Here is a 15,844-nt window from a genome sequence, read left to right as displayed (position 1 = left end):
AAGGGGCAGCCGTGGGGCACAGAAGGGGCTCCAGCCACACCGGGCCTTCCTGGGGCATGGGGTCTTGGTCCCCCTCTCCGAAAGGGGCTACAGTCAGTGCTTCCCGGGAAAATGACAATGGCTTCTCGGTGACAATCTCGCTCCACCCGCCCCCCTCCCCCACGGCCGGCAGCCAAAGAGCAAACCTGTCTCCTCCTTCCCCAGACCCCCAGCGTGCCCGCCACCCTGAGTGACCTCAACTTACCAGGGATTTCCAAGAGTTCGTTTATTAAAAAACCTGGACGGAGTGCAGTGCCCACCGGGTGGCTTGCTCCCAAGGCCTGGGAGCAGGATCTCTGCTCCGTGGCTCTCCCTGAGGCCCAGGCTGCATGAGAGCGGGGGTCCAACCGCCCCCCGCAGAGTCCCGTTTCTCCCAGAGGGCTGTGGGGGCCACCCAGCCTGACCCCGTGCCCCACAGGCTCAGGCAGGAGGGTGCAGCGTCTCCCGAGGCCGTGCAGCTCAGCCCTGCCTGTCTGCCCAGCTGGTCCCCGGCCAGCTCCCACGTCCAAGAGGCACCAGCGTGGGCTTCCTGGGGAGCTTCCAGCCAGCTCTCCTTTGGGGGAGACATCAAAGGCCTGGGTCCGAGGCCAACGACAAGAGGCAGCCTCCTGCATCCAGAGCCCTGAATGAAAGCGGGGGGACCCTAGGGGACACAGTGATCTTGAGCAGCCAGGGCAGGGAAGACGTCCCTCTGTCCTGTCTCCCGCCAGGCCCTGCCCCTGGCCCGGCCTGTCCTGTCCCCAGGTCCTGCCCCAGCCCAGGCCTCAGCTACTGGGCTGGCTGGGAACCAGGCCCTGCGGTTGCCCCATTCTCCTGGGGTGTCTTGGACACACGGAGGAAGGTGGTCCTCATGGCCTGGTGGCAGGTATCCATCAGCTTGGGGACATCGGCCACCGTGAGGCCCCTGGTGGGGACGGCATCCAGCACTTCCACCTTGATGGTTCCTGTCGGAGCAGAGCGGCCATCAGTGGCCTGGGGCCCCTGCTGCAGCCTGTCCTCCCGCATCCCTTCTTCCCTCCTCCCTCCTCCCCGGCCACCTACGGGCCTCCCTGGGGCCTCGCGACCGCCCAAGGCAGGGCTGGGGTCTTTCCTTTCCCGGACACCCTAGGCTCAGGCAGCTGGTTTTCAAGCGTGAGTCACCAGACAAGCAAAGCCGCAGCTCCCGACCCCGCACTCCGCAGGGGCTCACAACCGGGTGCCCCCGCGAGCCCTGCCCGAGGTCCAGAACATTCCTCTCCTCCTGAAGTTGCCCCCACCCCCTCCCGGGCGCCCCACACCCACCACCTCCATCCTCCACCCTGATCTAGGTGGCCCCGAGTCTCCCATGTGGGGGGGCGGGGGGGGGGACACAGCCCAGCTCCTCCCGTCAACCCCCCACCCTTCCTGCCCAGGCACCAGATGCCCACATTCCGGAGCCCCCCCCCCCAGCTCCATGGCAGGTGGGCACGGGATGGGGGCGGGAATAGTTAGGACACCTGGGCAGCTGCTTTGCAGCCTGGGCCTGTGTGTGTGTGTGTGTGTGTGTGTGTGTGTGTGTGTGAACCCACCCCCTCCGGATTCCAGATTGCTTCCTCTCCTCACCGAGGGATCACTGACCTACAGCAGCCTCCCCGAAACAGGAACTACCCCACAAGGGCCTGGGCGGCTGTCCCAAGAACTCGAGGTTGTGCACAGGTGGGGGGTGGGCACGCAGGTGGAGGGCTGATACCTGAGGTGAAGAGCTTCGTCTTGGGGTTGTAGAAGGAGGAGAAGCTGGAGTATATTACAGGGATGATAGGCACCTGCAGACAGGAAGCCATGGTGCCTGAGGATGTGCAGGAGCCCACCCCCAGCCCCCCTGAGCCCCAGGATGAGCTAGTGGGGGGAGTCTTGCCACCTGCCTGCCTTCTGCCTAAGGAGGTCCCAGGAGTCCCTGTGGCTGCAAAACAGGCAAGGTGACGTGCCACAGGGCCCTTCCAGGCACTGACCCCGAGGCCTGGGACACCTTCCAGGCCCTATGTTAATGATTACCCTGGGGGCTCTTTCTGACCAGGGTGCTTCCAGGAATACCAGCAGGCCCTGACCCCAGCATTCCATAAACCCCTCCCACATGTCACTCAAGCCTCCTCCCCACCAGGACCCCTTCCTGGGCTGGCACATGTCCCTGTGCCCCCACTGGGTCCCTAAGAATGCCCAGGGGGGCAGGGCCCAGCACAGTTTAGCTGGAGGTCACTGAGGTCGTCCTAGGGAGACTGGGGACAGCTGTCTCCGGGGAGGGGACAGGTTCTGCTGGTGTTGCTGGAAGACAGCACGGTCAGAAACGGCCCCTGGTGGTCATGGTTAACCCTGGAGGTCAGGGAGCCTCTCCCTGATACCAGCAGGTTGCAGGCTTGGAGCACAGGCAGGCTGCAGACGGCGGGCGGGGGGCAGTGGAGAGGACAGGGAACACGTCCCATCTCCCAGCCAGGGCTGCACCAGCCCAGCCTCACCAGAGCCCCCTCGGCATCCTCTCCCCCGCCCCCGAGGTCCTCTCTCCCGTGCCAGCAGTGAAGGGAAGGGACATCAGCCCCAGGGTGTGGCAGGGGTGCCCTCCACCCGCCAGCCGGAGGGGCTGCCGGCCCCGGGGCTGAGAGCTCAAAGCCGGGGCTTCTCCTCCACCCCATTCACCGGCTGCTTCTCCCACCACCACCTCCGGGGGCCTGAGCTGGAACCTCTGCACGGAGAGCTCGCTGCTCAGGGCCAGATACCAGGGGATGCTGGAGGTCACTGTGCAGGGATTGGGGGGTGCCAGGAGCAGACCCTGCCCAGCCACCACCCAGACCCTGACTAGGCAGCACGGAAGCCCCTGACCCTGACCACAGACGACCACTGTCCCCTACACGAACTGGGCCAGACCACCCTTTCCCCACCGGGAGATGCTGCCCTGGGGCTGGAGGCACCCCAGCTCGTCAGGGGTCACTCCTGGGGCAGACCACGCCCTGGAGCTCAAGGAGGAGTAAAGCTGAGGGGCCCAGTGCGGGGGTTTCAGGTCGCCCGTCCTGGGCCCGCCTGGCTCTGGCTGGCCCCCGACCCCACCCCCAGCCTCATCGGCCCCGCCCACAGTCAGCAGGGCCCAGCAAGGGCTAGGCCTGCGCAAGAGCCCAGCAAGTAGGCCTGCCCCCTCTGCCTCCCCTGGGGCCCTGCCCACCAGCGACCAAGGCGGGTGCCGAGGCTGGGTGCTGGCCCCATCGGCACTAGCCTTGGTGCTCAGAGTGGGTGAAGGGCGACCCCCCCGCAGCAGGCTAGAAGCCAGCTGCTCGAGGGGTGAGGGGGCCCGGGACCTGCCCAGTGGGAGGTGGTCCCGAGCCCCAATGGCCCCAGCCTGACCAGGCAGTCACCTTGGGCTTTATAAGCCAACCTGGACCCACTTCCCCGGCCCGCTAGGAGGGCAGTCCCCCGGCGCACCTGGGTCTGGATCGCCAGGTAGAAGGCGCCCTTCTTGAAGGGCAGCAGGTCCCCGTTGTCGTTCCTCGTGCCCTCAGGGTAGATCCACACTTTGAGCTGCGGGGGAGAGAGGTGGCAGCTGTCCTGGACTAGCCCTCACGGCCCTGGGCCGCCCCCTCCTAAGGAGCCCCGCCTCTCAGCTGAGGCCACCACTGCCAATGCGCCCGCGTGTCGGTGTGCCAGCGCGCGGGCTCAGCCCCCGACCTCGCGGTGCCCTCGGGCTGACGTACCGACCGGCACCTGCCGCCGGCGGGGTGTTCGCACGGCCAAGCACGGCCAGCCCCACACTCACGTTGTCCCTGACCATGCGCTCGCCCACGTCGGCCATCACGGTCCTGGCGGTCCTGGAGTGCTGCCGGTTGATGAAGAAGATGCCCCCGAGGTACATGATCAGACCGACGGGCCCCAAGAAGATCAGCTCCCGCTTGGCGATCTGCACGCAGCGCTCGGGCAGGGCCTCCATCAGGCCTGCAGGTGGCCACGGGACACCAGGCAGGTGGGGGTCGGGCTCAGAGCCAGGCAGCCACCTCCCCGGGGAGGAGAGAGCCAGCCCTGGGCCTCGACCACCAGCAGGCCTGGGCCAGGTCATGCCTTCCTACGGGCGACCTGGCCAAGTCATGTGGGCTCTCGGCCTGTTGCCCGCCCGTAAAGGGAGGGGTGAGGCAGAGCTCCCAGCTACCAGAGTGAGGGCAGCAGAGCCGCGTCCCCAGCCTCAGGCGCACACAGTCTTGTCATGCAGCCGGAGGGAGGCACGGGTCCCCCTGGCCTGGGCTGTCGCCCCTTGCCCACCAGTCATCTGGCCCAGGCTCCACCTCTCTGAAGCCCCCCCCCACTCCATCCCACAGGGGCCAGAGCAGTGTCCCGGCTGTGCCTGCAGCCAGAAGGGCCTGCTCTCCCACCAGCCCCCCTGCGGCTTACCCATCATGTCCAGAATGCTCTGGTGGTTAGAAATGATGACACAGGGGTGGTCCACCTCCAGCTTCTGGAGACCCTTGATCTCGAAACGAAGGCCGAACACATACTTGAACTTCACGACAAACCATTTGATGATCCTGAGGGGAGACAGCGTCAGGGAGCAGGGGTCCCCTGCCCTGCATCCCATCTTGGGCTCCAGCCAGGAGCCGGGAAGGGCTGTCGGGAACAGACAGCAGACGGAGCCCAGCGGGCCCTCTCTCGGGCTGCTGGCAGGACCCTGAGTTCGCCTTCCCCTCCAAGAGCTTTCGGGTCCTGTCCCTCCAGGGGTCAGCGAGTGCAGCCGGGTCTCCTGGCTCCCTGGCGGGGAACAGGAGCGAAGCCTCTGGGGACTGGGCACCTGGCAAAGCGGGGGCGGTCCTCTTGTATATTTGCTTTGGGGGAACCTGCTGTGGAGCCCCGCCCTCACCCCACACCCCTGCTTGTTTAGCCAGGGCCGGCTGGAAGGGGACTGGAGGCTGAGAGCCCCCAGGGCTGGGCTGGGTGTGGTTCTCAGCCACATCAGCATCAAAAAGCCCTGCCTGGATGAGCAAGGGTCACAGGCTCCAGGCCATGTTGGGTGCAGAGATGACTAAAAATCTTTAAAAAATAAAATAGGGGTGCCTGGGTGGCTCAGTGGGTTAAAGCCTCTGCCTTCGGCTCAGGTCGTGATCCCAGGGTCCTGGGATGGAGCCCCACATCGGGCTCTCTGCCTCCCCCTTCTCTCTGGCTGCCTCTCTGCCTACTCGTGATCTGTCTGTCAAATAAATAAATAAAACCTTAAATAATAAAATAAAAACCCAACCGAGAGAGGGAGGGATCCCTGCTCCCTGCAGAGGCGGGCCCCCACCTGTAGGCTCTGGGGAAAAAAACCTGGCAGGGGACGGAACCGTCCCCTTAGGGCAGGGCCACACCGCGAAGAAGGCGCCCACAAGAGATCAAGAGGAGGCCTTCCCAGGGGCTGACGACTACTCGGATACGAGGGGACGTGCCCCCCCATCCCGCCATGAGGAGTGTAGGGCAGTAGCCACGCTGGGCTGGTACCCTCACCCCCACCACGGCACCTGCAGGGGCTGCCCTAGGGCATCGGGGACCTTCAGGGTGGGCGTGCATGGCTGTGGGTGCAGGGATGAGTCCGCAGGTGCCGTGGCCTTGGAGGACACGGCTGGGACAAGCGCCCCACCTGGGAAGGCCTCTGGTAGGGGTCAGCCCACAGGGTGAGGCTCAGCGCCCTGTGACTCCCTGCAGGGCCCCGGTCCTTCCTGTCCCCCGTGGGGGCTGACCCACCACTGACCCAGGACCCTTGCACTGCTCACAGAAGGCTGGGGCAGCCCCCACAGCCCCCCCCAGGCATCTGAGCCCCTCAACAGCGCCCACGGCGAGGAAGCGGTTCCCCATTTTACACACGGGGTGAGTAACGAGCTGCCCAAGGCCCGGGGACGGCCCTCGAGAGAGGAGAGCCCTAAAACGCACCCTCCGAACTGCTGTTTCGGGCACAGCTCAGGGACGTCAACATGTTCCCACCGTCCCTGCAGAATGCGCCCTTCCCAGACTGGACTCAATCCCCCGTGACGCACAGAGCCCCTTCCCCCGGCCCTGCCCCCCGCGTCTGTGGATCCGTCTCCTCCTCTCCTCTCGGGCCTTCTGGGAGTGGATGCCTGGGGACCTGCCCTCTGGGTCTGCAAGCCAGGCTCTCACTCAACTGCCCTTTCGCAAAACAGACTCCCGCGGGAGGACCGCTGCAGATGGGGGCATGGAGGCTCAGGGAGGGGCGGCCACAAAGCCCCAGCTGTCTGCACGATCAGACCGGCCATCCTTCTCCCTGGACCTGCCAGTCTTGGCCAGCTCAGGCCAGACGTACCCCCTTGTCCCTTCCCGCTCGGGGACCTGCGTCCCAGCCGGCCCTGGACACAGGCTGAGCGGCTGACCAGCTGCTTCATGTCTGCGGGCGCCGTTTCTCATCTACAGAGACCGCTTCTCAGCCACTAGGACGACTGCGGGGACACGGAGAGGACACGGCGGGCACTTCACCCAGGGGAAAGACGGGAAGGTCCAAGAAACATGGAATATCTTCCCTCTCGCTAGAAATCAAAGCGACGCACATCAAATCGGGAGCCCCGTTTTCATTCTTCAGGTTGGCCTGGACCGAAGAGGCGGCCACGAGGGGTCGGCCGGGATGTCAGGAGGAACCCGCAGCTGCTCACATGGCTGCTCGGGGAGACAGCGGCAGCACCTGGGCAAAGCCGCGCGGAATCTGGTCTTGCAGCGCCCGGGCGGGGTGGGGGGGGGGGTTGGTCAAATGTCCACTCTTGGTTTGGCTCAGGGTCATGATCTCAGGGTCATGGGATTGAACCCAAACTTCAGGCTCGGTGGGGAGTCTGCGTCTCCCTCGGTCCCTCCCGGGCTTGGGGGAGCTCTCCCAAATAGATCAAGAAAGAAAGAAACAAAGGAAAAAAAAAAAAAAAGGAAAGGGGTAAGAGAAGGGAAGGAAAGGAAGAAAGAAGAAAAGAAATCTGGTCCCTCTCCCAGGGTCTGACCCGAAGGCAGTTAGTTAGTTGCAAGAGGCAGGCCTACAGTCCTCAAGTGCGGTCTGGTTCGAAGACCTGGAGGGTCGCCGCCTGCCACTCTTGATCTCAGGATTTTGAGCTCCAGCCCCACGTGGGGTTGCAGGGATTACTCAGAAATAAAATCTTTCAAAAAAAACAAAAACAAAAACCCGAGACCATGTGAACATCCCCCGCTAAGGAGAGGCGAGGTGGCAGTCGGATCTGGCCGGGGCAGACAAGGGGAGACCGCGACGCAGGGGCTGCAGGCGCTGGTGGCGACAGGCAGACACCTCACGCTTCACCGACGGAGCCGCCCAGGTGCCCCCAGCATTTTAACCATTTTTAAACGTCCGGTTCAGTAGCATGAAATCCCCCCTCGGGGCTGTGCGACTGTCCCCACCGTGTGTCCGGGACTCCTCCCTCTTCCTGTTTGCACTTCTTGGTGAACGTAATGTAGGGACTGACCACGGGTGGGGGGTTTCTGGAACCTTGGGAGATGCTGGGCACAGACCTCGGCCAGCGGCCTCCAGGGGGACAAGCGTGCACACCTGCTGCTGTGGCGGTGGGCAGTGGACGGGCCACAGGACAGGCGCTGGTCACACGTGGACACCTGTCCACCTGTCCTCTTCCCAATGCCACACAGGATCAAGGTTTTTTGTGAAAGTGGTGACGACTATTGTTTTCACAGTTTTCTCAATGCAGAAGGCGGCCAGCCAGGCTCTGCAGCAGCTCCAGGGAGAGAAAGCCAGGGAGGGGTCCCTGCCCGGGAGAGCAGAGCGCACGGACCACCACCCAGGCCCACTGTCCAGGCACGCACAGCACCTGCCTTGGGCGAGGGCATGACAGGAAGCCTCCTGTTTGGCTCAGGGAGCGACCCCACGGGGTGGGACACTCAGAGGCAGTTTAACCTAAGTGGAAGTGACTTGCCCAAGGTCATGCAGCAGGGAACCCAGGATGGGCCAGAACCACCTCCTTACCTGGTTTTTGGAAAACACGTGAAAACTGCCAGGCAAAGGGCACCCTGGAGGTGGGGTGGGGTGAAGACCCAGGATTGCGAGATGGCATTCCAGGATTGCAAAAGCAAACCTGTCTGTCTCCCTTCCCCGAGGCTCTGTGGATGCCACCCAGCATCCGAAGGACTGGAGGAGGTGGCCATGCCCTTAGCTGGCCCACAGCAGCAACCCCGTCCTGAGCACCAGCCCCACTGCACGGAAAGCCCACCTAACTCGAGTGCCCCTCCACAAGCCGCAGGGCTCAGGAGCTGCCCGTCGGGAGTCAGGATCCCAAAGCTTGAAGCAGGTGTCCCTGGCACTGGCCCCGGGACATGCGCATACACCTCTGGGGGCTGCCCTCCCTCCCTAGCCCCCACACCCCCGGGGAGAGAAGCCAGGGAGGTGGGCAGGGGTGCAGCCCAGGCTACTCGAAGCCCAGGTGGTCTGGGATGCCTTGGGTACCTGGTGCAGCACTCTAGAAGCACCCACCAGCAACCGGTGGGGTGACTGATGCCACCTTTCCACCTCAAGGCCCCGGAACAGGGCTGTTCCTCCAGCAGATGAGATGTCCTGGCCCTTCCCGATCTTTCTCAGGGAGCCCTCGACTTAACCCCAGACGCCCAAAGGCTTCAAACACCACAGATCTTTCCAGCGCCCACAGGAGTCCAGCCAGCCTCCTTGGACCTTCTGTGTTCAGCCTGAGGACGCCCCCCCCACCCCGGGGCCTTCCCAATATCTGGGTGAGACAGATCAGATCCTGGCTCCCGCTCCCTAGCCATGACCTTGGGTACTGCTCTTGACCCCACCCCTGGAAGCTTTCACTCCTGCTGGTGAAAAGGGGAAGGGCGTGGAGATTGTGCCCAAGAGGCTGGGACCCCGGGAACGACAACGGTGACTGGTGACGTCACAAGCAGATAGGAAGAATCCAGGGAGGGCGGCCACAGAGCCCCCACCCCGCCCCTCCCCCCACCAGCATGTGCCCTGACTGGAAGGAGTTCAAGGCCAGGCCCTGGCCACCTGTGGACCTTGCCCTCAGCCCCTGGCCTGGGGCTCGGTTGCTCCCAGGAGATCTGGGCGGCTAGAGTCCTCAGCTAGACCCTGCTGGGTTTGCCCCAGAGAGTGAGGGGTCTGGGTGGGGCCCACCTGAGGGCAGCTCTGTCAGGAAGGCCACAGAGAGCCATGGATCTGCTCGGGGACAGGAGGCCCCAGAGAGACCATCTGGCAAGAGCAGGAATGTTTTCCAGCAAGTGTCTTTGAAGCTGGAGAGGAGAGGGAGAGTGGGAGGGACCCGAGCGGGCGCGGGGCGGGGCTTCCGGCCAGTCCAGAAGCCCGGAGCTCGGTCGCAGGAGGGGTTGTGGGGAATGGGGTGAAGAGCAGGGGGCTGGAAGCGGGTGCTGCTGGCGAGCCCCCGGTCCTGACCCAGGGTCTCCGGGGCTCCAGGGAGCTGGGCCTGCAGCCGCACGTCCCAGGGAGGGAGTCCGCCCCTGGCCATCCTACTCCAAGAAAAACAAGGCCAGACTTTCCTGCAAAACCAGGATTCCCTGCCAGCCCCCATGTACCACGGGGCCCCCCGAATGCACTCCATCCCCACCCGTGCACACCCCGGGACCACACAGTGGCTGGGAGCGCTGGCTAAGAGGCTGGGCTGTCCTGGGTTCAAATCCTAATGGCCATCAGTAAGCCCCAGGTCTCTGGCCCAAGCAACCCCGTTCTCCCCTCCTCAAGGTTCCACAGGCAGGAGATGGAGTGTCTCCTGGCCCCACCTCCCATGAAGCCAAGAGCCGCGGCCACACCCGGGACCTGGCCATTCAGATGGACTCGGAAGCATGTGCTCCAGCCCTCAGAGGCCCTGCCAAGGTCGTGTATGCACACTGGGCCCCCCATCCTGGTAGAGCCACAGCCTGGAGGCTGGAACTCATCTGCAGGGCATGGGCCGCCCAGCTCTGGTCTCCTTTGATGCAAGGAAAAAGTGGTCTCTTGGTGAGGCCGCCGTCACTAGGGTTTCCCGATCCTGCAAACTGTGTTCCCATCACACAGCTGGGCTTCACTCTGGTCTCCCAGGGCATCTGCCTCCTGGGACGAGCGAACAGGGCCTAGGACTCCACCGTGTACAACCAGCCTGGGAGGGATCCTGGGGTCTCGGGCCCCAGGGGGTCAGAGGCTCCTCCGCTCTTCTGTTCCCATTGCTGTTCCCTGCACACTCGGAATTGAGGTCTAATAGGCAAAGGCCTCCTTGGGTTGTGGCCTGGAGCCCCATGGGGAGGGGCCGCTGCTGCTCTGGGTAAGGCAGGAAAGCAGGGAGCGAGCAGGGCAGGGCTGCTCCCCCCACCCCCACCCCAGCTCCAGGCACCCACAGCTTGGGTCTCCGGTTCTCAGCACTGCCGCTGCCCCTAGCGCTGGTGGGCACAGAGGGAGCACAGAAAACGTGCACTCTGGCGGCCCTTGCGGGGGGTCTGCACCCCAGCTCTGCCCCGTCTTAGCTCTGGGAGCCCAGGCAACGGCCTCCTCCCACCCGCCCTTGGGCCTCCCAAGGCCTTGGCTTCAGGGAGCGCCTCAGACTGTTCGTCAGAGGAGCGAGGCACGGAGCCCTGCTCGTCCCACGGTGGGGCACCTCGACACGCCGCCGGAGATGGGAGTGGACGCTGCAGCGCCCAGCGAGGTGGGCAGTTTCCAGAAGTCAGAGCAGGGCCGGAGAGAAGGGAAGCCAGATGCCCAGGGCGCCGAGGAGTCCAGGAAAGACGAATGGGTGAGGAGAGGGTGCGTCCCTGCCCCTCACCTCCATGCTCCTGGGTCTGTCCTGGATGCCAGAGCCATGCAGCAGCCCCCTAGTCTGTCTCCCCAGGCCGCACCCTCCGGGGGAACTTTGTTCCCAGCAGGCCCCACCCGTACCCCCACTTCAGCTCTGGCTAGGGGGTCTTCAGCACCATCACCATGACCCACCCTCGGCGGCTGGGGCGTCCGGGACAGGAGACTGTGGCCTCTCCCTGGGGTGAGCAGAGCACCTCCTCTTACCCCACTAGCGTCCTGAGGTGGCTGCTTCACAGAGCCCGAGTCCGGGGGTGCCCTGGAGAGCGGAGCACAGCAGGAAGCCCCCACCCGGTACTGGCCCAGCCTCCAGGGTCCCCAGGGCTTCAGCCTAGTTGGCCAGAATCTCAAGCCCCAGCAGGCCAAGGAAGACCGAGTGTGACCAGCCTCCAAATGAGAAAGCAGACTGGTCACTTCTGACTTGACCCCGGCAAGCAGCTTTGAAGTGTGAGTCAGTCCCTTTAACAGGCGAGGAAGCTGCTTGTACAGACGCTTCCTGATGACACCTGTGGCGGAGAGGGACGAGGACTGTCAACTCCCGGTTCCCTCCCTTCTGCTGCAGACCTGCTCTGGGGCCAGCTCTCTGCCAGCCTCCTGCACCCGCCCCTGCCACCTCAGAACCACATATGCCATCCCCTGGCCTGGCTCCGGGGGGGGGGGGGGGACAGGACTGCCTCCAAGTAGCTCACCGGCCTGTGGCTCCCTGAACCCAACGCCCTCCTCTGGCTCGGAGGCCAGCCCCCAGCAAGGCTGAGGGGAGGCTCCTGCTGCCCACAGGGGCTCCAGGACTCCAGGACCCTAACCTCAGGCCCGTCTTCAGAGAGGTGCATGGCCTCCAGCTTCCCTGTCCTCGAGTGGTGCGGGCCCAGCTTTGAGGAAGCCCCTGGAACAGGTCTTCACATGGGAAAATGGCCAGAAAGGCCACAAGAGGGCTGTCTCTGGGGTCCTTGCTCCCTGGGATGGTGATCTGGGCTCTGCTGGTGGTAGGCGGGGCCACCAGAGACCCACGGAGCATGCTCTGCTCTGGGTACGGCAGGAAGCCACAAATCCCTAAGGACAGGGCCTGGAGGGCCCATGCAGTGTGGGCCAGTCCCGGCAGCATGGGCCCACCTGGATGGACAAGTCAGCAACCCTCACCCACTGCCCTGTAACCACATGGGGGCAGGGGGCAGGGACCCCAGAATCCTCACGGCAGGCCACAGCCAAGAAGCCATTGCAAAAGCCACAGAGAGCAACGTTAGCAACAGCCCTCCCTGGATCAGACACAGGGAGACCGGGCAGGAAGAAGCCCCCACTCCTTAGCCTCTGACCCAGGGAGGCCCACCACTCTTCAGCTGGGCCTGACCTCCTTACCCCGCGCCCGGGCCCACTGGCTCACACCACCGCACTACCCAGTTCAGAGGGGTCCACAGAAAACCACCAGCCACCGCTCCCTTCCTTCCACTCTTGAGGCTGGACCTCAGGGGTCAGACCCACCCACCCCTCCCGCAGCCTCCCACCTCCTTAGGTGGACAGGCCGGGAAGCAAAGAGAGTCCCATGCGGGGACCATCTCAGGTGCATTCATTGCCCAGGTCAGACGGGGGTGGGGGCGGGCGGACAGAGAGGACAGGATCCGGGACCCGGGATGCCCCCCGCCCCTGCGCCTCCTCCAGGCCCGGCGGGTGCTCCAGCAAAGCGCCCCACCCCCCAGCCCCCTGCAAGCCCCGCGGTCCCACCTGCTCTTTCCCGGCGGGTGGAGCGGGACAGCGCCTCCCCGCTGGCCCAGCGTCCTTCCCCGCCCAGGGCAGCTCCGCCACCCGCCGCCCGCCGCCCAGAACGCCCTGAGCGGCCCGCGGGGCCCTTGGAGGGTCGGAAGGACGCGGCGACGCTGGAGACCGAGACCATCTGAAATCCCTCGGGGTCCGCGCGGGGCCGGGGCGCGGAGACATTGTGACGTGGGCTCTGGAGGACCCGTGCCCGCCGCCCGCCGCCCGCCGTCCGCCGCGCCGCCCGGGAGCCCCGAGATCCCCAGGCGGGGCAGGAAGGAGGGACGGGAGAGTAGAAAGTTAGGAAAGCGGAAGCGGGCTGCGGCCTCCCTCTGCGCCCCGCCCCGCCCGGGCGCGGGTCCCCCCCCGCCGGCGCAGTCCCCGCGTCCCCCGCGCCCCGCCCCGCCCAGACGCTGTCCCCCCGGCCGGCACAGTCCCCGTGTCCCCCGCGCCCGGCCCCGCCCCGCCCAGACGCTGTCCCCCCGGCTGGCGCGATCCCCGTGTCCCCCGCGCTCCGCCCCGCCGCGCCCCGGCGCTGTCCCCCCACCCCCGAGCCCAGGTCCCCTTGCCTCATGTTCTCCACTGTCCGGCCGTGGTGGCGCAGCAGGCAGACGACCGCGGCCACCGTGGAGGCCGAGACGCAGAGCGCGCAGTACAGGGTGATCTTGGCGTAGAACCTGGCCGAGCGGCTCAGCTGCACGAGCAGCAGCAGCAGCAGCAGCGCCGCGGTCAGCCACGGCCAGAGCTCCATGGCCCCGCCACGCTCGGACCGCGCCCCGGCGGCGGCGTCCCGGGAGCCCCGACGGCGCGGGCCTCGGCTGCAGCTCTGAGTTCCGTCCGGCGAGAAGACGACCTGCGGGCAGGCGACCGCTGGCCTCCTCCCGCGCGCCCGTGCCCCTTATTGCGACGGCGGAGGGGCGGGGCGGCCCGGGGCGGAGAGGGAGCGAGCGCGCCCAGGAAGCGGCTAGGTGAGGCGCGGCCCGCCCCGCCCCGCGACTGCCCTGCCGGCGCGCGATCCGGGGCACCGCCCCGCACCGCCCTGCACCGCCCCGCCCCGCGACACTCCCCCTGCCCCTGCCGCCCGGTCACCTAGCTCCTGGAGGCGCGATCCCGGTCCCAGCCTGGCCGCGTGGCGAGTCACCCCGGGCTCTGGCGCCGCTCCCCCGCGTTCGGGGCCTCCCCGCCCCCTACCTACCCTTGTGTTCCGCGCACCCCTGCGGCCCCTTAACCCAGAGCATAGCTCCAAAGTTACCCAAGGTCGCCACGCAAAGGAGCCCCTGAACCGCGCCCGAGGGACTGCCGTCTGCTCCTTCCGGTCCCCTGGGGCAACTTCAGGGAGAGGGGGCTGGCCCTGGGGTACCTCACTCTGCGGGCCTGATGGGCACACACAGTCCGGGTGGAGGCAGCAGGAATGGGACGGGTTTCTGGGCGTGGCTGGGGGTGCCCGCTTTGGGTGCCAAGACAGTGTGTCACCATGGCCAGGAGCAGATCCAGCCATTGTGCTCACACCTGAGCTCCATGGTCGGCTGGCGGGGGGTGGAAGGAGGGCCATGGCTGGGGATCGGGGTCATAGCTGCAGGGGCAGCCTCCGGGTCCCAGAGAGCAGACTAAGGTGGCACCTGGCCTATTCTGACTGGCTGAGGTCCTGGGTCGGCTGCGATTTCCAGAATGCCCGTGGAGGTCCAGCCCTCCTAAGGGCGTCAGGAAGTATCTGTGCGTCTCTGAGGTTTTCAGGTGCTGAAGCAGCCTGTTACTGACATGCTCTCCTGACAGCTCCGAAACTACCTGGTTTCTTTACTTTTCTCTCTTCTTTTCTTCCTTCCTCTTTCTTTCTAAGTTTAATTCATTTATTTGACAGAGCGAGAGACACAAGCAGGCAGAGCAGCAGCAGGAGAGGAAAAGCAGGCTCTCTGCTGAGCCGGGAGCCCGATGTGGGGCTCCATCCCTGGACCCCAAGATCATGACCCGAGTCGAAGGCAGTCGCTTAAACAACTGAGCCACCCAGGTGCCCCAATCTGTTTTCTTTTCTGTTTTTTCTTTCTTTTTTCAGTGCAAAATGGTGGTTTTGTTAAAGCACAGGGACAGGGCCGTGGGAAAGGAGCTGCTGTCTCAGAGCGGATCTGTGCACCCACAAACGCTTCCCTCCTGGGCTCAAGGGGACCTCTTTGTCTTGGGCAGATGGGGCTCCCCGAGTGGGTGTGGAGGCCGTTCACGATGTTCCCAACGTGTCCCCACGGGAGGATTGCTTCACCTGAGTTCCATGCATGGTGTTTCTCTGTGGGACCAATGAGAGCCTCCTGGCTCCGTCTCCGTGTATCTGTGGGGACTCATCTTTGTGTCACACCATCAGTACAGCCCTGGTCTCTTTCCATTCTTGCGACAGGCTCATGTTGCCCCTCCAGAGGAGGCCGGGAGCCCTCCAGGGAGGCTGTCGGATCCCTGGGCCCCTGGGCAGACGGCAGCAAGACCGGAGAGCACATGGGTCTGTGGGAGTGGGCGGTTACCACACAGGGCTGCAGCCGCAGTCCAGAGGGGGCTGGGTCACAGCGGGCTTCTCTGCGGCTGCCAGCAATGCCTGCGGATGTAGTCCTCAGGGGTCCGACAGGGTGCACGGAATGTGGGTCTCACCAGCTGCGCCGGGCTGAAGGGGCCGCGGTATCTGAGGGGACTTCCTTCTGGTCCCTGAGCAGCGCCCTATCCAAGGGGACCCCTCCAGCTCACCCTGCCCCTATTCCCAGCACTTCCTACGACTTGGTGACGGGATTGCAGGCCTGTGCTGAGGCCCCCTGACCCGGCGGGGCCCGTCTGTCCTGCTCACAGGGGCACGACCAGCACTGAGACCCATGCCTGGCTCGCGGCGGGTATGTACTCCCCAGCAAGTGCACCCCCACTTTACAGGTGGAACCTCCCAGAGGCGAGAGTCCGAGAGTCGCCCTGCTGGAGTGACAGGGGAGGAGCCTGGTCACTATGTCCACACCTGCTGCCTGAGGTGGCCAGTGGCAGGGGCCAGAGGCAGAGGACGGCCTCTGGCTCCCGGGGGCAGCAGTTCTGGGATCACTGCTGTGTCCTCATACAGACAGAAAGTCTCTTACCCAATCTCACCTTCTTCCCCAGTTTCCTCCTGGGGCAATGTTGAAAGAAAACATTCCTGGGGGGGGGGTCTGGGGGCTGGGGACATGCCCCTGGCGTGGGGCGTCAACTCCCCGGGCGTGGTCTGGTCTGAAAGAAATACTCAGTACCGCCCAGTCCTATTTGGAAGGCTAACAAAACCCTTTTTGTCTCTAGAAAGGGAAGCCCGGAGAA

At 65.1% G+C, this 15,844-nt stretch overlaps 1 protein-coding gene across 5 annotated transcripts; it reads right to left on the bottom strand.

Moving 5' to 3' along the window:
• Positions 1–250: 250 nt before the first annotated feature.
• AGPAT2 (1-acylglycerol-3-phosphate O-acyltransferase 2) lies at positions 251–14,032 on the bottom strand. 5 transcript variants are annotated; one of them, XM_082696147.1, is made up of 7 exons: positions 13,902–14,032; positions 4,420–4,553; positions 3,794–3,969; positions 3,463–3,558; positions 2,686–2,731; positions 1,748–1,820; positions 251–983 (listed from the first exon to the last, which is right to left on the bottom strand). In XM_082696147.1, the coding sequence occupies exons 1-7, from the start codon at positions 14,015–14,017 to the stop codon at positions 683–685; spliced, it is 942 nt and encodes a 313-aa protein (XP_082552273.1). In that variant the 5' UTR covers positions 14,018–14,032; the 3' UTR covers positions 251–682. The 5 variants fall into 5 exon arrangements, with proteins under 5 accessions (XP_082552273.1, XP_082552272.1, XP_082552275.1 ...); XM_082696146.1 differs by lacking the exon at positions 13,902–14,032 and adding an exon at positions 13,111–13,534; XM_082696149.1 differs by lacking the exon at positions 2,686–2,731.
• Positions 14,033–15,844: the final 1,812 nt, after the last annotated feature.

This window comes from Mustela nivalis (genome assembly GCF_964662115.1).
Source record: "Mustela nivalis genome assembly, chromosome: 13".
Taxonomy (NCBI): Eukaryota; Metazoa; Chordata; class Mammalia; order Carnivora; family Mustelidae; genus Mustela; species Mustela nivalis.
Note: the sequence above shows the minus strand (reverse complement) of the source record. Positions and strands in the feature narration are given on the sequence as shown.

Excerpts from the sequence above, each read along its gene's own strand:
- AGPAT2 (XM_082696146.1), bottom strand. The coding sequence starts at position 13,292 with ATGGAGCTCTGGCCGTGGCTGACCGCGGCGCTGCTGCTGCTGCTGCTG. Across the intron at positions 3,559-3,793 it reads AGCGCATGGTCAGGGACAAC|CTCAAAGTGTGGATCTACCC; the intron begins GTGAGTGTGGGG and ends TCTCCCCCGCAG. Across the intron at positions 984-1,747 it reads GACGAAGCTCTTCACCTCAG|GAACCATCAAGGTGGAAGTG; the intron begins GTATCAGCCCTC and ends CTGCTCCGACAG.